The following is a 22,057-nucleotide window of genomic DNA, read 5'->3' on the forward strand; positions in this document are numbered from 1 at the left end:
CACACGCAGGAGGTAACGCTGGTGGATGTCCTCCTCGGCTGGGGGCATATTACGAAGGAGGAGGCCGTCCGGTACCGGAGGGCGATGAAGGGGGAGACCCAGGATGGAGAGGAGCAACGGCGTCAGCAGGGCCATCGTCGGATGGAAGAGAGGCAACCCCAAAAAAAATGTTAGGGGGGGCACATGGCTTGGGCGGCTGGGCAGCAGGAGGCTGCCACAGGGAGACGTGGAGAGAAGGCCACCTGATTACGGGAGCCATTGGCGAGAGGAGGGAAGGAAGTAGTTGAGGCACGGCGAGAGGGACTGAGGTGTGTTACCAGTCCGGTCCGGCCCGTTCCTGATCCCCGTTTAAGGCCAGTGGTGTGTGTTCCCAGTACGGTCCGGCCTGTTCCTACTCCACGCACCAAGCCTACGGTGTGCGTCGCCAGCCCAGCCCGGCCGGTTCCTGCTCCACGCACCAGGCCCACGGTGTGCGTCGACAGCCCAGCCCGGCCTGTTCCTGCTCCACGCACCAAGCCTACGGGGTGCGTCGTCAGCCCAGCCCGGCCTGTCCCTGCTCCACGCAGCAAGCCTACGGTGTGCGTCGCCAGCCCAGCCCGGCCTGTTCCTGCTCCACGCACCAAACCTACGGTGTGCGTCGCCGGCCCAGCCCGGCCTGTTCCTGCCACTCGCACCAGGCCAGGGGTGCGAGTCGTCAGCCTGGTCCAGCCCGTTCCTGCTACTCGCACCAAGCCAGGGGTACGAGTCGTCGGCCTGGTCCAGCCCGTTCCTGCTACTCGCACCAAGCCAAGGGTGCGAGTCGTCAGCCTGGTCCAGCCTGTTCCTGCTACTCGCACCAAGCCAAGGGTGCGAGTCGTCAGCCTGATTCAGCCCATTCCTGCTACTCGCACAAGCCAGGGATGCGAGTCGTCAGACTGGTGAGGTCCGTTCGGCTCACGCACCAAGCCTAGGGTGCGTATCGTCAGCCAGGTCCGGTCCGTTCCTGCCTCTGGCGCGAAGCCAGGGTGCGCGTCGTCAGTCCTGATCCAGCCAGCTGGGTCAGATCGGACCGGGGGCACTACGGGGATTGAAGTAGGGTGGTGGTCAAGCCCGGAGCCGAGCCGCCTCCGAGGAGCAACACCCACCCAGCCCTCCCCTATTTGGGGGTTTTGATGCGCGTCGCAGTCCGGCGCTTTAGGGGGTACTGTCACGCTCTGACTCCGGGACTTTGTATTTTGAGCCAGGGTGTGTTCGTTTTGTTGTGTTTTGTTTGGTTGGGTTGTCATTGGTTGTGTTTTCCTTGTTTGGTCAAGTGACTCCCAATCGGAGGTAACGAGTGTCAGCTGCCATATTTAAACTGTCTGTGTTCACCTTGTGGTTGTGGGTTTTTGTTCCGTGTTCAGTCAGTGTTACTGTGGACTTCACGATCGTATTTTGTTTTGTTGTTTCGGTGTTGCTTTAATTAAATAAAGTAATGTTCGCTCAACGCGCTGCGCTTTGGTCCACTCATTTCGTAGACGATCGTGACAATGGCCAAACAGTTCTATTTTTGTTTCATCAGACAAGAGGACATTTCTCCAAAAAGTACGATCTTTGTCCACATGTGCAGTTGCAAACCGTAGTCTGGCTTTTTTATGGCGGTTTTGGAGCAGTGGCGTCTTCCTTGCTGAGCGTCCTTTCAGGTTATGTTGATATAGGACTCGTTTAACTTGTTTTACTGTTTCCTCCAGCATCTTCACAAGGTCCTTTGCTGTTGTTCTGGGATTGATTTGCACTTTTCGCACCAAAGTACGTTCATCTCTAGGAGACAGAATGCGTCTCCTTCCTGAGCGGTATGATGGTTGCGTGGTCCCATGGTGTTTATACTTGCGTACTATTGTTTGTACAGATGAACGTGGTACCTTCAGGCGTTTGGAAATTGATCCCAACGATGAGGTCTTGGCTTATTTATTTTGATTTTTCCATGATGTCAAGCAAAGAGGCACTGAGTTAAGTTAGGCCTTGAAATACATCCACAGGTACAACTCCAATTGACTCAAATGATGTCAATTAGCCTATCAGAAGCTTCTAAAGCCATGACATCATTTTCAAAGCTGTTTAAAGGCACAGTCAACTTAGTGTATGTAAACTTCTGACCCACTGGAATTGTGATACAGTGAATTATAAGTGAAATAATCTGTCTGTAAACAATTGTTGGAAAAATGACTTGTGTCATGCACAAAGTAGATGTCCTAAACGACTTGCGATAACTATAGTTTGTTAAAAGGAATATCTAAGTGAGTCTCAGAAATGGCCAATATATTAGTGTTTTCTGACGGTAGCAAGTCATTGGTTTTATGAACCTTGTTTCTAAGGCTACATATACAGTGAGGTAAAAAAGTATTTGATCCCCTGCTGATTTTGTATGTTTGCCCACTGACAAAGACATGATCAGTCTATAATTTTAATGCTAGATTTATTTGAACATTGAGAGACAGAATAACAACAAAAAAATCCAGAAAAACTCATGTCAAAAATGTTATAAATTGATTAGCATTTTATTGAGGGAAATAAGTATTTGATCCCCTCTCAATCAGAATGATTTCTGGCTCCCAGGTGTCTTTTATACAGGTAACGAGCTATTAGGAGCACACTCTTAAAGGGGAGTGCTCTAATCTCAGCTTGTTACCTGTATAAAAGACACCTGTCCACAGAAGCAATCAATCAATCAGGTTCCAAACTCTCCACCATGGCCAAGACCAAAGAGCTCTCCAAGGATGTCAGGGACAAGATTGTAGACCTACACAAGGCTGGAATGTGCTACAAGACCATCGCCAAGCAGCTTGGTGAGAAGGTGACAATAGTTGGTGTGATTATTCGCAAATGGAAGAAACACAAAAGAACTGTCAATCTCTCCGCCTGGGGCTCCATGCAAGATCTCACCTCGTGGAGTTGCAATGATCATGAGAAAGGTGAGGAATCAGCCCAGAACTACACGGGAGGATCTTGTCATCTCCCGAGTGGCGCAGTGGTCTAAGGCACTGCATCGCAGTGCTAGCTGTGCCACTAGAGATCCTGGTTCGAATCCAGGCTCTGTCATAGCCGGCCGTGACCGGGAGACCAATGGGGCGGCGCGCAATTGGCCCAGTGTCGTCCAGGGTAGGGGAGGGAATGGCCGGCAGGGATGTAGCTCAGTTGATAGAGCATGGCGTTTGCAACGCCAGGGTTGTGGGTTTGATTCACACAGGGGGTAATAAAAATAATGTATGCATTAACTGTAAGTCGCTCTGGATAAGAGTGTCTGCTAAATGACTAAACATGTAAAAATGTCAATGATCTCAAGGCAGCTGGGACCATAGTCACCAAGAAAACAATTGGCAACACACTACGCTGTGAAGGACTGAAATCCTGCAGCGCCCGCAAGGTCCCCCTGCTCAAGAAAGCACATATACAGGCCCGTCTGAAGTTTGCCAATGAACGTCTGAATGATTCAGAGGAGAACTGGGTGAAAGTGTTGTGGTCAGATGAGACCAAAATCGAGCTCTTTGCCATCAACTCAACTCACCGTGTTTGGAGGAGGAACGCTGCCTATGACCCCAAGAACACCATCCCCACCGTCAAACATGGAGGTTGAAACATTATGCTTTGGGGGTGTTTTTCTGCTAAGGGGACAGGACAAATTCACCGCATCAAAGGGACGATGGACGGGGCCATGTACCGTCAAATCTTGGGTGAGAACCTCCTTCCCTCAGCCAGGGCATTGAAAATGGGTCGTGGAGGGATATTCCAGCATGACAATGACCCAAAACACACGGCCAAGGCAACAAAGGAGTGGCTCAAGAAGAAGCACATTAAGGTCCTGGAGTGGCCTGGAGAAGATCTGCAAAGAGGAGTGGGACAAAATCCCTCCTGAGATGTGTGCAAACCTGGTGGCCAACTACAAGAAACGTCTGACCTCTGTGATTGCCAACAAGGACTAAGTCATGTTTTGCAGAGGGGTCAAATACTTATTTCCCTCATTAAAATGCATTTTTGTTGTTATTCTGTCTCTCACTGTTCAAATAAACCTACTACTACTACCTACTCTGGATCTTCCGTTTCTGTGGTGTTCCTCATGAGAGCCAGTTTCATCATAGCGACTGAAGTGAAAGAGCACAGTTAGAAAGATATGGCATATAGAAGCATACCAGTTGGACATCATGAAAATGATCCGAGGAAGTTCAGGAGTAAAAACAAACAAAATATAATTATTGACTGTGTCCATAAAATGTATATAGTATGTATAAGCATGAAGTAGAAGCCTAAGCATTGATGTTCACTAGTTTACTCCAATTAGGGAGGGATGGTGGGGTTGGAAAGTAATAAAAAGAACAGTACAGTGGGGAGAACAAGTATTTGATACACTGCCGATTTTACAGGTTTTCCTACTTACAAAGCATGTAGAGGTCTGTAATTTTTATCACCAGCGACAGCCCCGAAACCTGAAGGATCTGGAGAAGGTCTGTATGGAGGAGTGGGCCAAAATCCCTGCTGCAGTGTGTGCAAACCTGGTCAAGACCTACAGGAAACGTATGATCTCTGTAATTGCAAACAAAGGTTTCTGTACCAAATATTAAGTTCTGCTTTTCTGATGTATCAAATACTTATGTCATGCAATAAAATGCTAATTAAATTACTTAAAAATCATACAATGTGATTTTCTGGATTTTTGTTTTAGATTCCGTCTCTCACAGTTGAAGTGTACCTATGATAAAAATTACAGACCTCTACATGCTTTGTAAGTAGGAAAACCTGCAAAATCGGCAGTGTATCAAATACTTGTTCTCCCCACTGATCACCTGCCAAACAGTAAGTATTCCGGCTCTCACAGACCTGTTAGTTTTTCTTTAAGAAGCCCTCCTGTTCTCCACTCATTACCTGTATTAACTGCACCTGTTTGAACTCGTTACCTGTATAAAAGACACCTGTCCACACACTCAATCAAACAGACTCCAACCTCTCCCACAATGGCCAAGACCAGAGAGCTGTGTAAGGACATCAGGGATAAATGTAGACCTGCACAAGGCTGGGATGGGCTACAGGACAATAGGCAAGCAGCTTGGTGAGAAGGCAACAACTGTTTGCGCAATTATTAGAAAATGGAAGAAGTTCAAGATGACGGTCAATCACCCTAGGTCTGGGGGCTCCATGCAAGATCTCACCTCGTGGGGCATCAATGATCATGAGGAAGGTGAGGATAAGCCCAGAACTACACGGCAGGACCTGGTCAATGACCTGAAGAGAGCTGGGACCACAGTCTCAAAGAAAACCATTAGTAACACACTACGCCGTCATGGATTAAAATCCTGCAGCCACGCTAAGGTCCCCCTGCTCAAGCCAGCACATGTCCAGGCCCGTCTGAAGTTTGCCAATGACCATCTGGATGATCCAGAGGAGGGAATGGGGAAGGTCATGGTCTGATAAGACAAAAATAGAGCTTTTTGGTCTAAACTCCACTCGCCGTGTTTGGAGGAAAAAGAAGGATGAGTACAACCCCAAGAACACCATCCCAACCGTGAAGCATGGAGGTGGAAACATCATTCTTTGGGGATGCTTTTCTGCAAAGGGGACAGGACCATTGCACCGTATTGAGAGGAGGATGGATGGGGCCATGTATCGCGAGATCTTGGCCCACAACCTCCTTCCCTCAGTAAGAGCATTGAAGATGGGTCGTGGCTGGGTCTTCCAGCATGACAACGACCCAAAACACACAGCCAGGGCAACTAAGGAGTGGCTACGTAAGAAGCATCTCAAGGTCCTGGAGTGGCCTAGCCAGTCTCGAGACCTGAACCCAATAGAAAATCTTTGGAGGGAGCTGAAAGTCCGTATTGCCCAGCGACAGCCCCGAAACCTGAAGGATCTGGAGAAGGTCTGTATGGAGGAGTGGGCCAAAATCCCTGCTGCAGTGTGTGCAAACCTGGTCAAGACCTACAGGAAACGTATGATCTCTGTAATTGCAAACAAAGGTTTCTGTACCAAATATTAAGTTCTGCTTTTCTGATGTATCAAATACTTATGTCTTGCAATAAAATGCTAATTAATTACTTAAAAATCATTCAATGTGATTTTCTGGATTTTTGTTTTAGATTCCGTCTCTCACAGTTGAAGTGTACCTATGATAAAAAATTACAGACCTCTACATGCTTTGTAAGTAGGAAAACCTGCAAAATCGGCAGTGTATCAAATACTTGTTCTCCCCACTGTATATTTTTAAAGGATATGAAAAATTATTTGCCCCCTTTCTAATTTTGTCTACTTTTGCATATTTGTGATACTTAATGTTATCAGATCTTCAACCAAAACCTAATATTAGATCAAGGGAACAATAGTGAACAAATAACACAACAATTACATATTTATTTCATTTATTTCATAAACAAATTTATGCAACACCCAATTCCCCTGTCTGAAAAAGTAATTGCCCCCTTACACTCAATAACTGGTTGTGCCACCTTTAGCTGCAATGACTCCAACCAAATGCTTCCTGTAGTTGTTGATCAGTCTCTCACGTCGCTGTGGAGGAATTTTGGCCCACTCTTCCATGCAGAACTGCTTTAACTCAGCGACGTGTGGGTTTTCAAGCATTAACTGCTCGTTTCACGTCCTGCCCAACATCTCAATTGGGATTAGGTCTGGACTTTGACTAGCCATTCCAAAACTTCCAATGTGTTGCTTTTTAGCAATTTTCATGTAGACTTGATTGTGTGTTTTGGATCATTGTCTTGCTGCATGACCCAGCTGTGCTTCAGCTTCAGCTCACGACAAATGGTCTGACATTCTCCTGTAGAATTCATGGTTCCTTCTATAAGGCAAGTCGTCCTGGTCCTGAGGCAGCAAAGCATCTCCAAACCATCACACCACCACCACCATGTTGACCTTTGGTATGATGTTCTTACTGGGAATGCAGTGTTTGGTTATACGTCTTTTTTTCTCACATCTACTTCACACATAACTTGGTCGGCAGCCAAACTTGCGTCTTCTTCGGGATTGGGTTGGTGGATCGCAGCCAACTTAAGCTGCAGACACCGCCACCTAGGATTTTAGACTAATGAGTTGCGGTAAAGTGTGTATACAGGCTATAGGAATGAACCATCTCTAAACAATAACATCTACTGGTAAAGTGTGTATACAGGCTATAGGAATGAACCATCTCTAAACAATAACATCTACTGGTAAAGTGTGTATACAGGCTATAGGAATGAACCATCTCTAAACAATAACATCTACTGGTAAGTGTGTATACAGGCTATAGGAATGAACCATCTCTAACCAATAACATCTACTGGTAAAGTGTGTATACAGGCTATAGGAATGAACCATCTCTAAACAATAACATCTACTGGTAGTGTGTATACAGGCTATAGGAATGAACCATCTCTAAACAATAACATCTACTGGTAAAGTGTGTATACAGGCTATGGGAATGAACCATCTCTAAACAATAACATCTACTGGTAAAGTGTGTATACAGGCTATAGGAATGAACCATCTCTAACCAATAACATCTACTGGTAAAGTGTGTATACAGGCTATAGGAATGAACCATCTCTAAACAATAACATCTACTGGTAAAGTGTGTATACAGGCTATAGGAATGAACCATCTCTAAACAAGAAAAACATTTTTTTTTTTTTTTTTCACCTTTATTTAACCAGGTAAGCCAGTTGAGAACAAGTTCTCATTTACAACTGCGACCTGGCCAAGATAAAGCAAAGCAGTGCGATAAAAACAACAGAGTTACATATGGGGTAAAACAAAACATAAAGTCAAAAAATACAACAGAAAATATATATATACAGTGTGTGCAAATGTAGCAAGTTATGGAGGTAAGGCAATAAATAGGCTATAGTGCAAAATAATTACAATTAGTATTAACACTGGAATGCTAGATGTGCAAGAGATTATGTGCAAATAGAGATACTGGGGTGCAAAAGAGCAAAATAAATAACAATATAGGGATGGGTAGTTAGGCGGGCTAATTTCAGATGGGCTGTGTACAGGTGCAGTGATCGGTAAGGTGCTCTGACAACTGATGCTTAAAGTTAGTGAGGAGATAAGAGTCTCCAGCTTCAGAGATTTTTGCAATTCGTTCCAGTCATTGGCAGCAGAGAACTGGAAGGAATGGTGGCCAAAGGAGGTGTTGGCTTTGGGGATGACCAGTGATATATACCTGCTGGAGCGCAGACTACGGGTGGGTGCTGCTATGGTGACCAATGAGCTAAGATAAGGCGGGGATTTGCCTAGCAGTGATTTATAGATGGCCTGGAGCCAGTGGGTTTGACGACGAACATGTAGTGAGGGCCAGCCAACAAGAGCATACAGGTCACAGTGGTGGGTAGTATATGGGGCTTTGGAGACAAAACGGATGGCACTGTGATCGACTGCATCCAATTTGCTGAGTAGAGTGTTGGAGGCTATTTTGTAAATGACATCGCCAAAGTCAAGGATCGGTAGGATAGTCAGTTTTACGAGTGCATGTTTGGCAGCATGAGTGAAGGAGGCTTTGTTGCGAAATAGGAAGCCGATTCTAGATTTAACTTTGGATTGGAGATTCTTAATGTGAGTCTGGAAGGAGAGTTTAGTCTAACCAGACACCTAGATATTTGTAGTTGTCCACATACTCTAGGTCAGACCCGTCGAGAGTAGTGATTCTAGTCGGGTGGGCGGGTGCCAGCAGCATTCGATTGAAGAGCATGCATTTAGTTTTACTAGTGTTTAAGAGCAGTTGGAGGCTACTGAAGGAGTGCTGTATGGCATTAAAACTCGTTTGGAGGTTTGTTAACGTGTCCAATGAAGGGCCAGATGTATACAAAATGGTGTCGTCTGCGTAGAGCTGGATCTGAGAGTCACATTGATATACACGGAGAAAAGAGTCCGCCCAAGAATTGAACCCTGTGGCACCCCCATAGGTCCAGACAACAGGTCCTCCGATTTGACACATTGAACTCTGAGAAGTTGGTGAACCAGGCGAGGCAGTAATCTCCTGGTAAAGTGTGTATACAGGCTATAGGAATGAACCATATCTAAACAATAACATCTACTGGTAAAGTGTGTATACAGGCTATAGGAATGAACCATCTCTAAACAATAACATCTCCTGGTAAAGTGTGTATACAGGCTATAGGAATGAACCATCTCTAACCAATAACATCTACTGGTAAAGTGTGTATACAGGCTATAGGAATGAACCATCTCTAACCAATAACATCTACTGGTAAAGTGTGTATACAGGCTATAGGAATGAACCATCTCTAACAATAACATCTACTGGTAAAAGTGTGTATACAGGCTATAGGAATGAACCATCTCTAACCAATAACATCTACTGGTAAAGTGTGTATACAGGCTATAGGAATGAACCATCTCTAAACAATAACATCTACTGGTAAAGTGTGTATACAGGCTATAGGAATGAACCATCTCTAAACAATAACATCTACTGGTAAAGTGTGATATACAGGCTATAGGAATGAACCATCTCTAACCAATAACATCTACTGGTAAAGTGTGTATACAGGCTATAGGAATGAACCATCTCTAAACAATAACATCTACTGGTAAAGTGTGTATACAGGCTATAGGAATGAACCATCTCTAACCAATAACATCTACTGGTAAAGTGTGTATACAGGCTATAGGAATGAACCATCTCTAACCAATAACATCTACTGGTAAAGTGTGTATACAGGCTATAGGAATGAACCATCTCTAACCAATAACATCTACTGGTAAAGTGTGTATACAGGCTATAGGAATGAACCATCTCTAAACAATAACATCTACTGCATAACTCTCATGTATTCAGTGCAATACAGGCACTTATAAACGACATACACATGGAGTATCTGAAATATACAAACTGCAGCAGTACTATACAGCTACAGATGTAATAAGGTATTTAGGCCAAAGGCAATTGCTTGGAGTCAATCACCATAATGCAGTATGAAACCTAACAAACCCCACAACTCACTAAAATGAACACTGGTAACTTGGTCGGCAGCCAAACTTGCGTCTTAGTCGGGATTGGGTTGGCGGATCGCAGCCAACTTAAGCTGCAGACACCGCCACCTAGGATTTTAGACTAATGGAGTTGACCAAATAGCCTGACATTAAGGAATCAGTTTCAGAAAGCTTTTTAAAGTCAGAAACTAAAGAGCTTTCAGTAAAAAATGTCCCAGTTATACTTTTTGGGAGCGTATGGAATTGGGATACCTTGCTCCGGACAGCGGCGACATGGAAATTAATAATATTTAAAAGAATTCCAAAAGCAAATATTTTCCCTACATGTAATATAAAAATGAAAACCTTATCTATGGAGCGTGCCTCCTTGTTAACATTCATGTTTAATAACCCATGAGACAAAGTAACGTGTACACCAGTTTTATTGACAAGCCACAAAATCATTACTCAACATTTATGACCAACAAATAATCTCCAAAGTATTAGATTTAATCATAAAAAGTTCAGTTAGGATGCTGACAATAGTGTAACATTTTTGGTTTCATCTGATGAGTTGCTGATTTAACTGGTTCTCCGGGAGCACACAGAGGGCAATACGTTTTCACATTCTAGATCGTTCCAGCAGTGTTCACCTTCAGAGGAAACATGGGACAGAAATTAACACCGATGTAAACAGAATATAGTGTGAGAGTCGTTAAATGGACTATGAATAAAGTTGAACGTGATAGTGGGCTTACTGTACCTCCAAAGTTCATCACAATACATCGCTCGCTGCAACCATTGTTATTGGGCTCTCCTTGATTCCAGTTCTGGTAATCAAAGTTAGCTCCATCACTCCAGAACCATATCCTGTCCTGTGGGGAAGTAGTGAGGTCTCAGAATGAAAGAAATCCCACTATGTTAATGGATACTGATCCATCTACGCCCTTAGAAAATGGGTTTCCAAAAGGGCTCCGTGGCTGTCCCCATAGCAGAACCCTTTATGGATCCAGGTAGAACACGGCTTAGAGGCTTTCCCTCGGTGGAAAAGTGTTATTCAAAAGGTTTCTTCTATGGGGACAGCCGAAGAACCGTTTTTGGTTCTAGACACTATACCCAGTGTGTTAGTGAATACTGATTTTTCCTACAATACTACCCAACTATGTGTTAATGGTCACTGCAGTGGCATCAATCAATAACTCCCAACCAAACTTACTGCAGTAGAGCACTTTTTACCAAAACAATGGATTGACCTAACAGTTATGCAATGTTGGTCAAATCTAATTCAAAACGTGTCACAGCCAAATGGACGCCAAAGCTGCTGCCATCACTAAACACAAATACTGCATTTATAGATGGTACATGGAGTGTGCCCCTGGTTATCCAGGAACACTTTATTTAAATTATATTTTGCTACTTCAGTAAATTTAAAATTCACCACTTCATAGTTCTCATTATCTCCAGCTCAACATGTGAAAACGCATCTAAGTTTTTTACAAAAATATATATAAAGCTCAAACGTTACCCAAAGATATAAAAAGTTCAAACCATGATTTGCAAACAGATGCGAAGACATGGGGCGCAACAAAATACTCCGGCTAGAAACTGTTTTGGTCTCTTTTAATCCTACCCTGTGATGTCACAAATAAGCTATTTTTTGGACCCTTAACCATAGATCTCACATGACTCGTTTCAGGAAACTGGGCGCATATCGCTGGTCACTACTTCACAGGAGAGTTATTTGAACGTAAACTATTTTTTTTAAATCAAAGTGGTTTTGGGCAGAAATACCTTCTAGAACACACTTAGATGTGCCTTAATAACAAACTTGAATGCCATCTGTAAATGCAAATAAAAGACCCTAGTTGGTTTAGCCAAAGAAAAAGACAGCAACATTCCTGCCAGCCATAATTGGCTGAGATAAGGAGTGAGCTGGAGATGCTGAGAGGAGTTCGGATTGGTCTGCCATATAGCACGCTTCTGTCTATTTGAGCTGGTCAGTATGTGTAGGTAATCCTGTCTAATGAGACTTTTTTTATATCGCGTAGTTCAACTACATAAGTGTTGCTCTCCACTTTCTGGAGGACAAAGTTTTAAAATCAGTGGAATTAGAGTATGATAGCTAAGGAGATGAGAAAACACCCATCTCCAGATTACATCTTCAAACTAAGGGCAACCATGGCATCCGTGACAGGGTGAAGTGTCAATCAATGTATACGGTTAAGTTATGTAGCTAGCTACATTTTCAGATATGACACGTTACTAATTTTGACAAAGTCGTTTTCATTTTAAGTTGAAGTGTACTGTTAGCTACCTAGCAAGCAGTGAACCTGGTTGGTTAGCTACCTGCAGATTCATGCATGGTAGTATCATCATGAGTTGGGATTATGGTTCATTGTTTAAATTAGCTACATGTTTTAACAAGAGACTCCACTACGCATGTAACCATTTCAATAGACTGCTGCGACAGCTGAATAACATACAATGGTGCAACACCCGTTGAATATGGCCAGTAAAAGTCTGCAAAAAAGTGTAAATTGTTGGCAGCACCATAGTTGCATTCTCCAACGCTCTGGATAACATGAAAACAGCAGAATGTTACTGGGTGACAGTCACTTGGGTCATTTTCTATTAAGGCATTAAATCGCTCTGACTTAAGTATGATAACTGGGTACCTTTCCCACCAGTCCCCCAAAAGCTTCCATTCCTCCAATCCAGGTAGGACTGAAACTGCCAGTCATGGAAAACACCACCCCCTGTAGAAATTGCGCCTCCTCAGAGCTATGCACAGATGCCAGGTTTGCTCCAAGGGATTTACAAATCTCCTAGAGAAAGCAGTAGAAAGGGACAAACGCATTTCATAATGATTAAAAGGGAAGTTCAGTATTTTACATGAGGCATGTGTTGCCAGTATAGAAAATATAACTTCTAAGGTAATGTCAAAGAAAATAGTTGATTTCAATTGAACATTATTTTGCTTAATTCACAGTAGATAGTAAGCATGATACCTCTGCTTCAGGCCAGGTCCTTGCAGTCTTGCCAAACATGAAGCAGCGTGATCCATAGTGAGTCCAACCGGGGGGACACAAGCGGTTTCCTGATGAAACTGTAAAGAGAAGTTGCAGCCGGCTTTAAAGGCTAGTCGAGACGGCTCTACAAATCACAACTACAATATTATTAGTATGTCAAGCAGTCACCTCTGCTACAAAAAAAACAAAACAGAATGAATCATGTAAAGTGGACTATTACTTGCGTCTCCCAGAGCAAAGGCAGCACTGAGAAGCAGAAGAACGGTCAACATGGCCATGGTGAGTATCCTGAGAGAGGGAGAGAGGGAATCCGTCAAGACCAATTCAGTGAATACTTCAGAGTGTAGGGCCTCCTGTAGCTCAGTTGGTAGAACATGGCGCTTGCAATGCCAGGGTTGTGGGTTCGATTCTCCACGGGGGGCCAGTATGAAAAATGTATGCTCTCACTAACTGTAAGTCGCTCTGGATAAGAGCGTCTGCTAAATGACTAAAATGCAGTGCAATGTTTCCCTAACTTTTCCCCAAGTACCCTCAGCCATTCCACTTATCAGATGTACTGCTAAGGCAGCATTTTCCAAACTCGTTCCTGGGGACGCCAAGGGTTGCACATTTTGGGCCGAGATTTGGAAACACTGTGATAAGGAAACATTAGTCTTCTGCCAAAACTCGGTATCATCTTCCACCACATACAATAGATTAACCTAGTATACAGGAATATGTATGCGTTCCAAATGTGAGAACTTGCACAATTGGTGGCTGACTAAATACTTTTTTTCCCCACTGTACACTTCAACTGTGAGAGACGGGAATCTAAAACAAAAATCCAGAAAATCACATTGTGTGATTTTTTAAGTAATTTAATTAGCATTTTATTGCATGACAAAGTATTTGATACATCAGAAAAAGCAGAACTTAATATTTGGTACAGAAACCTTTGTTTGCAATTACAGAGATCATACATTTCCTGTAGGTCTTGACCAGGTTTGCACACACTGCAGCAGGGATTTTGGCCCACTCCTCCATACAGACCTTCTCCAGATCCTTCAGGTTTCGGGGCTGTCGCTGGTGATAAAAAATGACAGACCTCTACATGCTTTGTAAGTAGGAAAACCTGTAAAATCGGCAGTGTATCAAATACTTCTTCTCCCCACTGTACGTTCTTTATTGCTTTACCAACCCCACCATTCCTCCCTAATTGGAGTAAACTAGTGAACAACAATGCTTAAGCTTCTACTTCATGCTTATACATACTATATACATTTTATGGACACAGTCAATAATTATATTTTGTTTGTTTTTACTCCTGAACTTCCTCAGATCATTTTCATGATGTCCAACTGGTATGCTGCATGTAAGACATAACTCCACCATTCCTACCGATAATATCACTTACGAAGATTATTCCTTTTTTTTAAATGTTCTCAAGAAATAACTTTTTTTTATCTGTTAGTATATTTGAGTTTAACCACAATATTTGTTCTGTCATTTCTGGAGGATTAAATAGAAATTGTAACCAACTTTCTATGGCTTGTTTTAGAAATAGTGATATTTGGGAGATGATTTCCTTTTCAAATACCTTAAAGTGAGGGGTTGTAATCTGAATAAAGGGAAAAAGTCCCTTCCTGAACTTTGGGTGAGACAATCTTACTAGTTCGGATTTAAATATAGTTTTTGTATGACTGAAGCTTTTAGTGATAGGTCTAATGCTTTAATATTTAATCATTTCTGTCCTCCGAATTCATATTCATTATATAAATAGGCCCATTTAATTTTGTCTGGCTTGCCGTTCCAAATAAAATGGAATATTTTTTTCTCATATAATTTCAAAAACTGTTCGCTAGGCGTAGGCAAGACCATAAGCAAATAGGTAAACTGGGATAATACTAAAGAGTTAATAGACAGGTATTTACCTTTCCATGGTAACAAGATCTTATCTATTTTTGCTAACTTTCTATTAAAATGTTTTGCAGTGAGATCATTTATTTCCTTTGGGATATGTATTCCGAGGATATCCACATCACCATCAGACCATTTTATTGGTAAACTACATGGTAATGTAAAAATTGTTTTTTTTAGTGATCCAATACGTAATATAGTACACTTATCATAATTTGGTTGTGATCCAGAGACGTTAGAAAATGTATCTAGATCCTCTATGAGGCTGTGGAGGGATTCAAGTTGTGGATTTAAAAGAAAACATGAATCATCAGCGTACAATGACACCTTTGTTTTTAAGCCCTTGATTTCTAATCCCTTGATATTATTGTTGGATCTGATTTTAATAGCTAACATCTCGATGGCAATAATAAATATATATGCAGATAGTGGACAACCTTGTTTCACTCCTCTTGACAGTTTAAAACGTTCGGAGAAATAGCCATTATTTACTATTTTACACCTAGGGTTACTATACATGACTTTAACCCAATTCATAAGAGATTCTCCAAAATTGAAATGCTCCAGGAATTTATATATAAACCCCAGTTGTACTTTATCAAATGCCTTTTCGAAGTCTGCTAAAATAATAACTTGGTGTCAGTGATTCAACCTCGTGAAATATAAGATTATTTCTCAGAAAATGTTCCTTGAGTTTAGAGTGAGGAAAAGTAGCTAACACCTCACTGCTCTCTTGTGTGTCATGAGCAGAGCAGCCCAAGTGGCGAAGTTGATATGGAAACTCAGAGCCATGCAGAACGCATGCAGAGTGAGCTATGCACAGGGACCGAGCGACAGACGGAGCGGCGCAGTTAATGGACTTACTAATGGAGGAAGTTATTTGGGGTTTCAGCAAAAGCAATCGGGCCTGGGTAGTGTAGGACCGGCATGGGTAGGGCTTAAAATTAATTCACGTGCAGGGCTCTAATGTGGGGTCCTCTCTGAAAATCTGTACTAATCTTATCAATCAAGTTAGGAACTTGAACAAAATAAGACGTTTCATTTAAGCAGACGCTCTTTTCTAGAGCGACTTACAGTTAGTGAGTGCATACATTTTCATACTGGCTCCCCGTGGGAATCGAACCCACAACCCTGGCGTTGGAAACGCCATGCTCTACCAACTGAGCTAACGACATCGTGATCGTTTTCTAGTGTAAGAAGGTACTTAGTGTCACATTTTACTAGTGCAAGAATTGTGCAAAGCACAAAAAAATACCATAATCTGGCCATAGGGCTCTGGTCAAAAAGTAGTGTACTATGTGGGAATAGAACCATTTGGCTTCCATCCTATCTTGTAAGGCTTCTTGTGTAAGATGGTACTTGTTGTACCGTTGTAGCAAAAATATCTTGTCTTATAAAGTTAATGTAAAGGGTTCATTTAAAAGACTGATATTCCTTCCTCCATTTCCCAGAAATGGACCGGTTCATATAAATTGTACAGCATATCAAACCAACAATAAATAAAGCCAATCATTAAAAGTTTAAATTCTCTCAGGATTTCTTCATTTATTTATTTGTATGGAATGGGAAGCAGTTCCTGTAGGACAGTAAAGAAACTGTCAAAGTATTTTTAACGTCTTCATTCCAACGCCTTCATCTACGAGCAAATCTACAATTACTGACAAAAAAACAACAACATAAACATTAAAAACATGCAGAACCACCAGCAAATAATTAACATTCAGTGAATGAGAGAGAATGTGTGTGTTTACCAGGGTGGCACAGTTGATAATAGCAGAGCCTGGTGGAGTCTCAGTACCCCTGATCTTCTCTCCATTACAGGTCACACACCAACAGTAACCTACCAGAAATGGATGTTAAAAACCTGTTGCATATACAATATTGACATAATTACAAACGTTACTGTAACACAAAATGAATTGTCACCTTTAAAAGACTTGGAGAATTTAGTGTGTGTGTTTGTGTGTGTGTGTTTGTATGTCTGAGTGAGTGGTAACCTGTAGATCCCCAACATTGCTCAGGGGTGTATTGTCCCTGGTAGTCACAAGTTGGGATGAAGGCTCCAGGCGGCCCATTTTGCCAGGCATCTCTAGCACGCTCACAGGGGGTCTTGGGTCGTATCGTACAATCTGGATACACAGGTAACACACATTGTACTGTGGACATTACATAACATTGCTGGACAATGTATGGACATAATATACATTGCTGGACATGCATTCTGAAAGCTTGGGTTGAGTCTGGAAGCTTGGGGTGCGTCCCAAATTGCACCCTATTCCCCTATGGGGCCTGGTCAAAAGCAGCTTACTATATGGAATAGATGTAACCTAGGTTTCCCTCCAAAAACAGATACCAGTCTCAAGGAACTTCCTGGCTAAATATTGAAATTCTGCTACTTGTTTAAAGTCCCAGTGCAGTCAAAATTCAGTTTTGCATCATATTGTACAACAGCTGATGAAACTAAGACTGTAAAAGTGGGGTAAATTATATCAGTGTTATTTCCTGATAGTTGGTTGACAATCCAATCATGCATCCATCCAGTTGAAGGACCAAACCTTTCATATCACAATACCTCAACACTCCAGCATCTAGACACCAATATACATCTCTGGAACTAGAAGAGTGGCATTTGGCCAGTAACCGAAAGGTTGCTAGTTCGAATCCCTGAGCTGACAAGTTGAAATATCTGTCTATGTGCCATTGAGCAAGGCACATAACCCTAATTGCTCCAGGGTTGCCATTGATAATGGCTGACCATAGCCGTGAACCCACTCTCAGGGAGAGTGGGATATGCCAAAACATACTAATACACATGTGCGAAACAAGACAGATAAGCTCCCAGCAATGTTTAATTTCTTTATAAATGTTTGTAAGTCTGAGTGTGAAGTATGTCTCTCTTACCTCCCAAAGCAAAAGCCGTGCTGACAAGCAGAATGATGGTCAATATCGCCATGGTGATAGTCTCCTAGAGAGAGAGAGAGAGAGAGAGAGAGAGAGAGAGAGAGAGAGAGAGAGAGAGAGAGACACATGTTACCTTATTCCCTATGTAGTGCACTACCTTTGACCAGGGTCCCCAGTACACTACATAGGGAATAGCCCACGGCCACAAAGGTAATATGGTCCCTGGTCAAAAGAAGCACACTACAAAAGGAAAAGGGTGCTATTTGGGATGCAGACAGATACAGTTTTAAATGCACAGATGTTAAGATCTCACCTTCACAAATCTTCAGTTGTAGCTTCACTTCTTCAGAGATCTTCAAAGGTCTTCACTGGGTGTCTCTCGCTCTCTCTCTCTCTCTCTCTGTCCTGCCTGTGAGTTGAGTTCTACCTCTCCCTCCTCTCCCTTTTAAGGACCAGTCCAGTCAGACCCCTCCCTCTCTCTCTTTCTGTCCAGCCCAACACCTGCTGGACCTGTCCGATAGCTACCTGTTTGACAGGGTTGGGTTCAATTCAAAGTGAAGGTAGTCATTTATATTTAAAATAAAAAAATTGAACAACTTGTTTATCAAATTCATGTGTTGCATGTTGGGTCAAAATATGGTTATGGAGATTATCTTGAGCACTGGTTTCTAACTGAATGTTGTACTTAATTCTACCTAATTGGTGCTGATGAAGACTTAGTCTAAAGTGCATTATAGTGGCTTGGAAACACAATGACATTTCAGAAGGAGTCAAATAATGAGTAGGAAAACGTTTCGTCATCTTTGTGATGTCACCAGATAGACTTTAGATTCAGTATAACTTTAGCTAGCTAGCGCTGGAATTTTAAACTTTCATTTGAATTAACTGTCTTCAATTTGAATTAACTGCCAACCCTGCTGTCTGTCTATTAGTTCATTCTGAACTGTATTCACCCCAAACCACTGCATCAGAGATGGGCCACTTAACCCCTTAGGGGCCTACCAAGGCTATGTCCCAAATGGCTCCCTATCCCCTATGATATAGTGCACTATTTATAACAGGGCCCATATGACTGTGGTCAAAAGTAGTGCACTATAAAGAGAGGAGGGTGTGATTTGGAACGCTAACCATGTAATTGAGCACATGTATTACACTGTCTTCTGTTGCTGTTTGTAACCTCATTTTACAATCAATTTAAAGAATCTACTTGGTTTTTTTCCCAGCGTGTCGTGGTCTTTGCATTTACAAGACAATAATTTCCAGCACCCTTAAGACCGTTGAAAATGCAAAAATAGGAGAGGAGAGGAGAGGAGGAGAGGGTGATTTAGCCTTCTTTTTTTTCATCAGACACAGCATGTCCCACCACTCCCAATGATTCTTAGCTAGCGGTGGCTAATGTTAGCGGAGGTTTGTAGTAGGTTTTTACATAATCGTAGTGCAAAAGGATTGTGCAAAGTGCCAAAAATACCATAAACCTCATAATCTCACAGTGTGATTTAATTTGAAACTTTATAAGGAGGTAATTACTTAACTAGAGTTTAGTAAACTGAGCAACACATAAACAGTCACCTCTAAAGGCGTTATACTGTTTGTCTAATTTAGCTCTGCCATTTCCTGGTGTCACGGTTTCGGCCGAGGCTGCTCCTCCTCCTGGTTCGGGCAGGCTTGGCGATCGCCGTCCCCGAGTACTAGCTGCCACCGCTCAATGTTTCGTCATGTATCACCTGTGTCCATTTGTGTGTTGATTGCGTGTGTTATAAGTTCCTTGTTTTGTTCTAGTATGATTGTGTGTTGTTATTTACTGCCACAGTGTCGGAGCTACGTCTTTGCTTCCTGTTTTGTTTTGTGTTTTAGTGTTTACGCGTGTGCGTAATTCTCCCTCGCCTTTTTGTGTTTTGAGGTCGGAGGTTTTCCATTTTTTCTTTGGACTATTAAAATACTGTTGGACTTAACCTCAGTGTCCTGCGCCTGACTCCTCCACCACATCCACGTCGGTTTAGTGACACCTGGTTCCATTTCCATGGTTTTTAAGATTCTAAAATATCCTCCTGATTTCAGTTAATGTGACAAAACAAGCAGTGTAGAGAATTGTTGTACCATCTAAACCTCTGTAAAATATATTCTCAATAACCAAAAAATTCTCAGGTGTTTGAAGCTTAAGTTAAAAATAAACCATATTGCACATAGAGCAGGTCAACTACTTATCAGACTCACTTTCCATGGGAATGACAGATCTATAACTTGACTATCTATCTGAAATGAGACCAGTCGTACAGCAAACTACATAATGGACCTATAAAATAAAACGTAATATAACTTGCATTATCCAGGTTTCTAATAAGCATCAATAAAAGAGACATTCCTAGCATCACACCCTGTAAATTCTCTCAGGATTTCTTCATTTATTGATTTGTATGGAATGGGAAGCAGTTCATGTAGGACAGTAAAGAAAACTGTCAAAGTATTTTTACCGTCTTCATTCCAACGACTTTCATCTACCAGCAAATCTACAATTACAGACAAAACAAACATTAACAACATTCAGAACCAGCTGCAAAGAATTAACATTTAGTGAATGAGTGAGAATGTGTGTGTGTGTGTGTGTGTGTGTGTGTGTGTGTGTGTGTGTGTGTGTGTGTGTGTGTGTGTGTGTGTGTGTGTGTGTGTGTGTTTACCAGGGTGGCACAGTTGATAATAGCAGAGCCTATTGGAAACTCAGTACCCAGGATCTTCTGTCCATTACAGGTCACACACCAACAGGAACCTACCAGAAATGGACATGTTAAAAACCTGTTGCATATACAATATTGACATAATTACAAATGTTAGTGTAATACAAATTCGATTGTCAAATTCAACTAAATTGGATAATTTAGTGTTTGTGCATGTGTGTGTGTGTGTGTTTGTGTATGAGTGTGGTAACCTGTAGATCCTGAACATTGCTCAGGGGTGTATTGTCCATCGTCGTCACAAGTTGGGATGTAGGTTCCAGGCGGGCTGTTTTTCTTGGAATCTCTTAAATGCTCACAGCGGGTCTTGGGTCGCATACCACCTGCATACATTGTAATGTGGACATAACATAGTTGGAGAATGTATGGACATATACAATTCCGCTACTTGTTTAAAAGCCCAGTGCAGTCAAAATTCAGTTTTGACTGTGTTTTGTATCATATTGTACAACAGCTGATGAAACTAAGACTGTAAAAGAGGGGTAAATTATATCAGTGTTATTTCCTGATAGTTGGTTGACAATCCAATCATGCATCCATCCAGTTGAAGGACCAAACCTTTCATATCAGAATACCTCAACACTCCGGCATCTAGACACCAATATGCACATCTTTGGAACTAGAGGGAGGGAAGGTAACCGAAAGGTTTGGACGGTAACTGAAAGGTTGCTAGTTTGAATCCCTCAGCTGACAAGTTTAAATATCTGTCTATTTGCCCTTGAGCAAGGCACAACCTTAATTTCTCCAGTGTCACGGTTTGATAATGGCTTGTGTCCCAGGGAGAAAGGGATATGCAAAGACATTTTTTTCAATTCACACCTACGTATTAATACACACTTGTACTTGCGTGAAATAGGACAGATAAACACCCACTAATGTTTATGGTTTTTAAATAAAAATGTTGGTTAGTAAGTGTGAGGTATGTCACTCTTACCTATCGGAATAAAGGCATCTCCCAGAGCCAAAGCCATGCTGACAAGCAGAATGATGGTCAATATCGCCATGGTGATAGTCTTCTGAGACAGGGAGAGAGAGAGAGAGAGAGAGAGAGAGAGAGAGAGAGAGAGAGAGAGAGAGAGAGAGAGAGAGAGAGAGAGAGAGAGAGAGAGAGAGAGAGAGAGAGAGAGAGAGATTAGTTGACCATTAGAATCAGCTGTGATTGTACTGTAATACTTCAAATCAGTGGAATGGCTGTGTTAGGTACATAACCTACTGTATGCCTGGAGGTACCAGAGAGGAGAGGTTATAGGGAAACCCTGTGTTAGGTACATAACCTACTGTATGGCTGGGAGGTACCAGAGGAGAGGTTAAGGGAAACCATGCGTTTTTCTGGATTTTTTGTTGTTGTTATTCTGTCTCTCACTGTTCAAATATACCTACCATTAAAATATGACTGATCATTTCTTTGTCAGTGGGCAAAACCGTACAAAATCAGCAGGGGATCAAATACTTTTTCTCCTCACTGTACATTCAGTAATCTTGCTCTGATTTGTCATCCTAATTCGGGACCCTTGAGATAAAATGTAGCATTGTTTTGTTTGATAAAATCAATTTTTATATTAAAAT

The 22,057-nt window shown here is 42.1% G+C and overlaps 2 protein-coding genes and 1 non-coding gene across 7 annotated transcripts; all 3 read right to left on the bottom strand.

Annotated features, from left to right (window-relative positions):
* Window positions 1–10,361: 10,361 nt before the first annotated feature.
* LOC123481225 (ladderlectin-like) lies at window positions 10,362–13,243 on the bottom strand. Its single transcript, XM_045218967.1, has 5 exons — window positions 13,186–13,243; window positions 12,945–13,042; window positions 12,612–12,761; window positions 10,700–10,811; window positions 10,362–10,589 (listed from the first exon to the last, which is right to left on the bottom strand). Exons 1-5 carry the CDS (start codon window positions 13,241–13,243, stop codon window positions 10,519–10,521), a joined length of 489 nt encoding a protein of 162 aa, XP_045074902.1. The 3' UTR covers window positions 10,362–10,518.
* Window positions 13,244–15,962: 2,719 nt separating this feature from the next.
* trnag-ucc lies at window positions 15,963–16,031 on the bottom strand. Its single transcript has one exon. It is a non-coding gene; the product is annotated as a tRNA-Gly (tRNA).
* A 342-nt stretch (window positions 16,032–16,373) lies between these two features.
* LOC121558550 (equistatin-like) lies at window positions 16,374–21,511 on the bottom strand. Of its 5 annotated transcripts, XM_041871922.1 has the most exons (5): window positions 18,076–18,190; window positions 17,763–17,826; window positions 16,859–16,990; window positions 16,613–16,701; window positions 16,374–16,509 (listed from the first exon to the last, which is right to left on the bottom strand). In XM_041871922.1, exons 2-5 carry the CDS (start codon window positions 17,812–17,814, stop codon window positions 16,498–16,500), a joined length of 285 nt encoding a protein of 94 aa, XP_041727856.1. In that variant the 5' UTR covers window positions 17,815–17,826; window positions 18,076–18,190; the 3' UTR covers window positions 16,374–16,497. The 5 variants fall into 5 exon arrangements, with proteins under 5 accessions (XP_041727856.1, XP_045074898.1, XP_045074899.1 ...); XM_045218963.1 differs by lacking the exons at window positions 16,859–16,990; window positions 17,763–17,826; window positions 18,076–18,190 and adding exons at window positions 20,686–20,814; window positions 21,426–21,511; XM_045218964.1 differs by lacking the exons at window positions 16,859–16,990; window positions 17,763–17,826; window positions 18,076–18,190 and adding exons at window positions 20,686–20,814; window positions 21,426–21,511 and having other exon boundaries at window positions 16,374–16,518.
* Between the last annotated feature and the right edge of the window lie 546 nt (window positions 21,512–22,057).

Source organism: Coregonus clupeaformis, unplaced genomic scaffold (assembly GCF_020615455.1).
Source record: "Coregonus clupeaformis isolate EN_2021a unplaced genomic scaffold, ASM2061545v1 scaf1935, whole genome shotgun sequence".
In the NCBI taxonomy this organism is placed as follows: Eukaryota; Metazoa; Chordata; class Actinopteri; order Salmoniformes; family Salmonidae; genus Coregonus; species Coregonus clupeaformis.

Coding starts and splice junctions, on each gene's coding strand:
- LOC121558550 (XM_045218963.1), bottom strand. CDS start 21,495: ATGGCGATATTGACCATCATTCTGCTTGTCAGCATGGCTTTGGCTCTG. Junction 20,815..21,425: donor AGATGCCTTTATTCCGATAG/GTAAGAGTGACA, acceptor CAATGTATGCAG/GTGGTATGCGACCCAAGACC. Junction 16,702..20,685: donor GCAATGTTCAGGATCTACAG/GTTACCACACTC, acceptor CATTTCTGGTAG/GTTACTGTTGGTGTGTGACC.
- LOC123481225 (XM_045218967.1), bottom strand. CDS start 13,243: ATGGCCATGTTGACCGTTCTTCTGCTTCTCAGTGCTGCCTTTGCTCTG. Junction 13,043..13,185: donor CTTTGCTCTGGGAGACGCAA/GTAATAGTCCAC, acceptor TTCTCTTTACAG/TTTCATCAGGAAACCGCTTG. Junction 10,590..10,699: donor TATTGTGATGAACTTTGGAG/GTACAGTAAGCC, acceptor TTTCCTCTGAAG/GTGAACACTGCTGGAACGAT.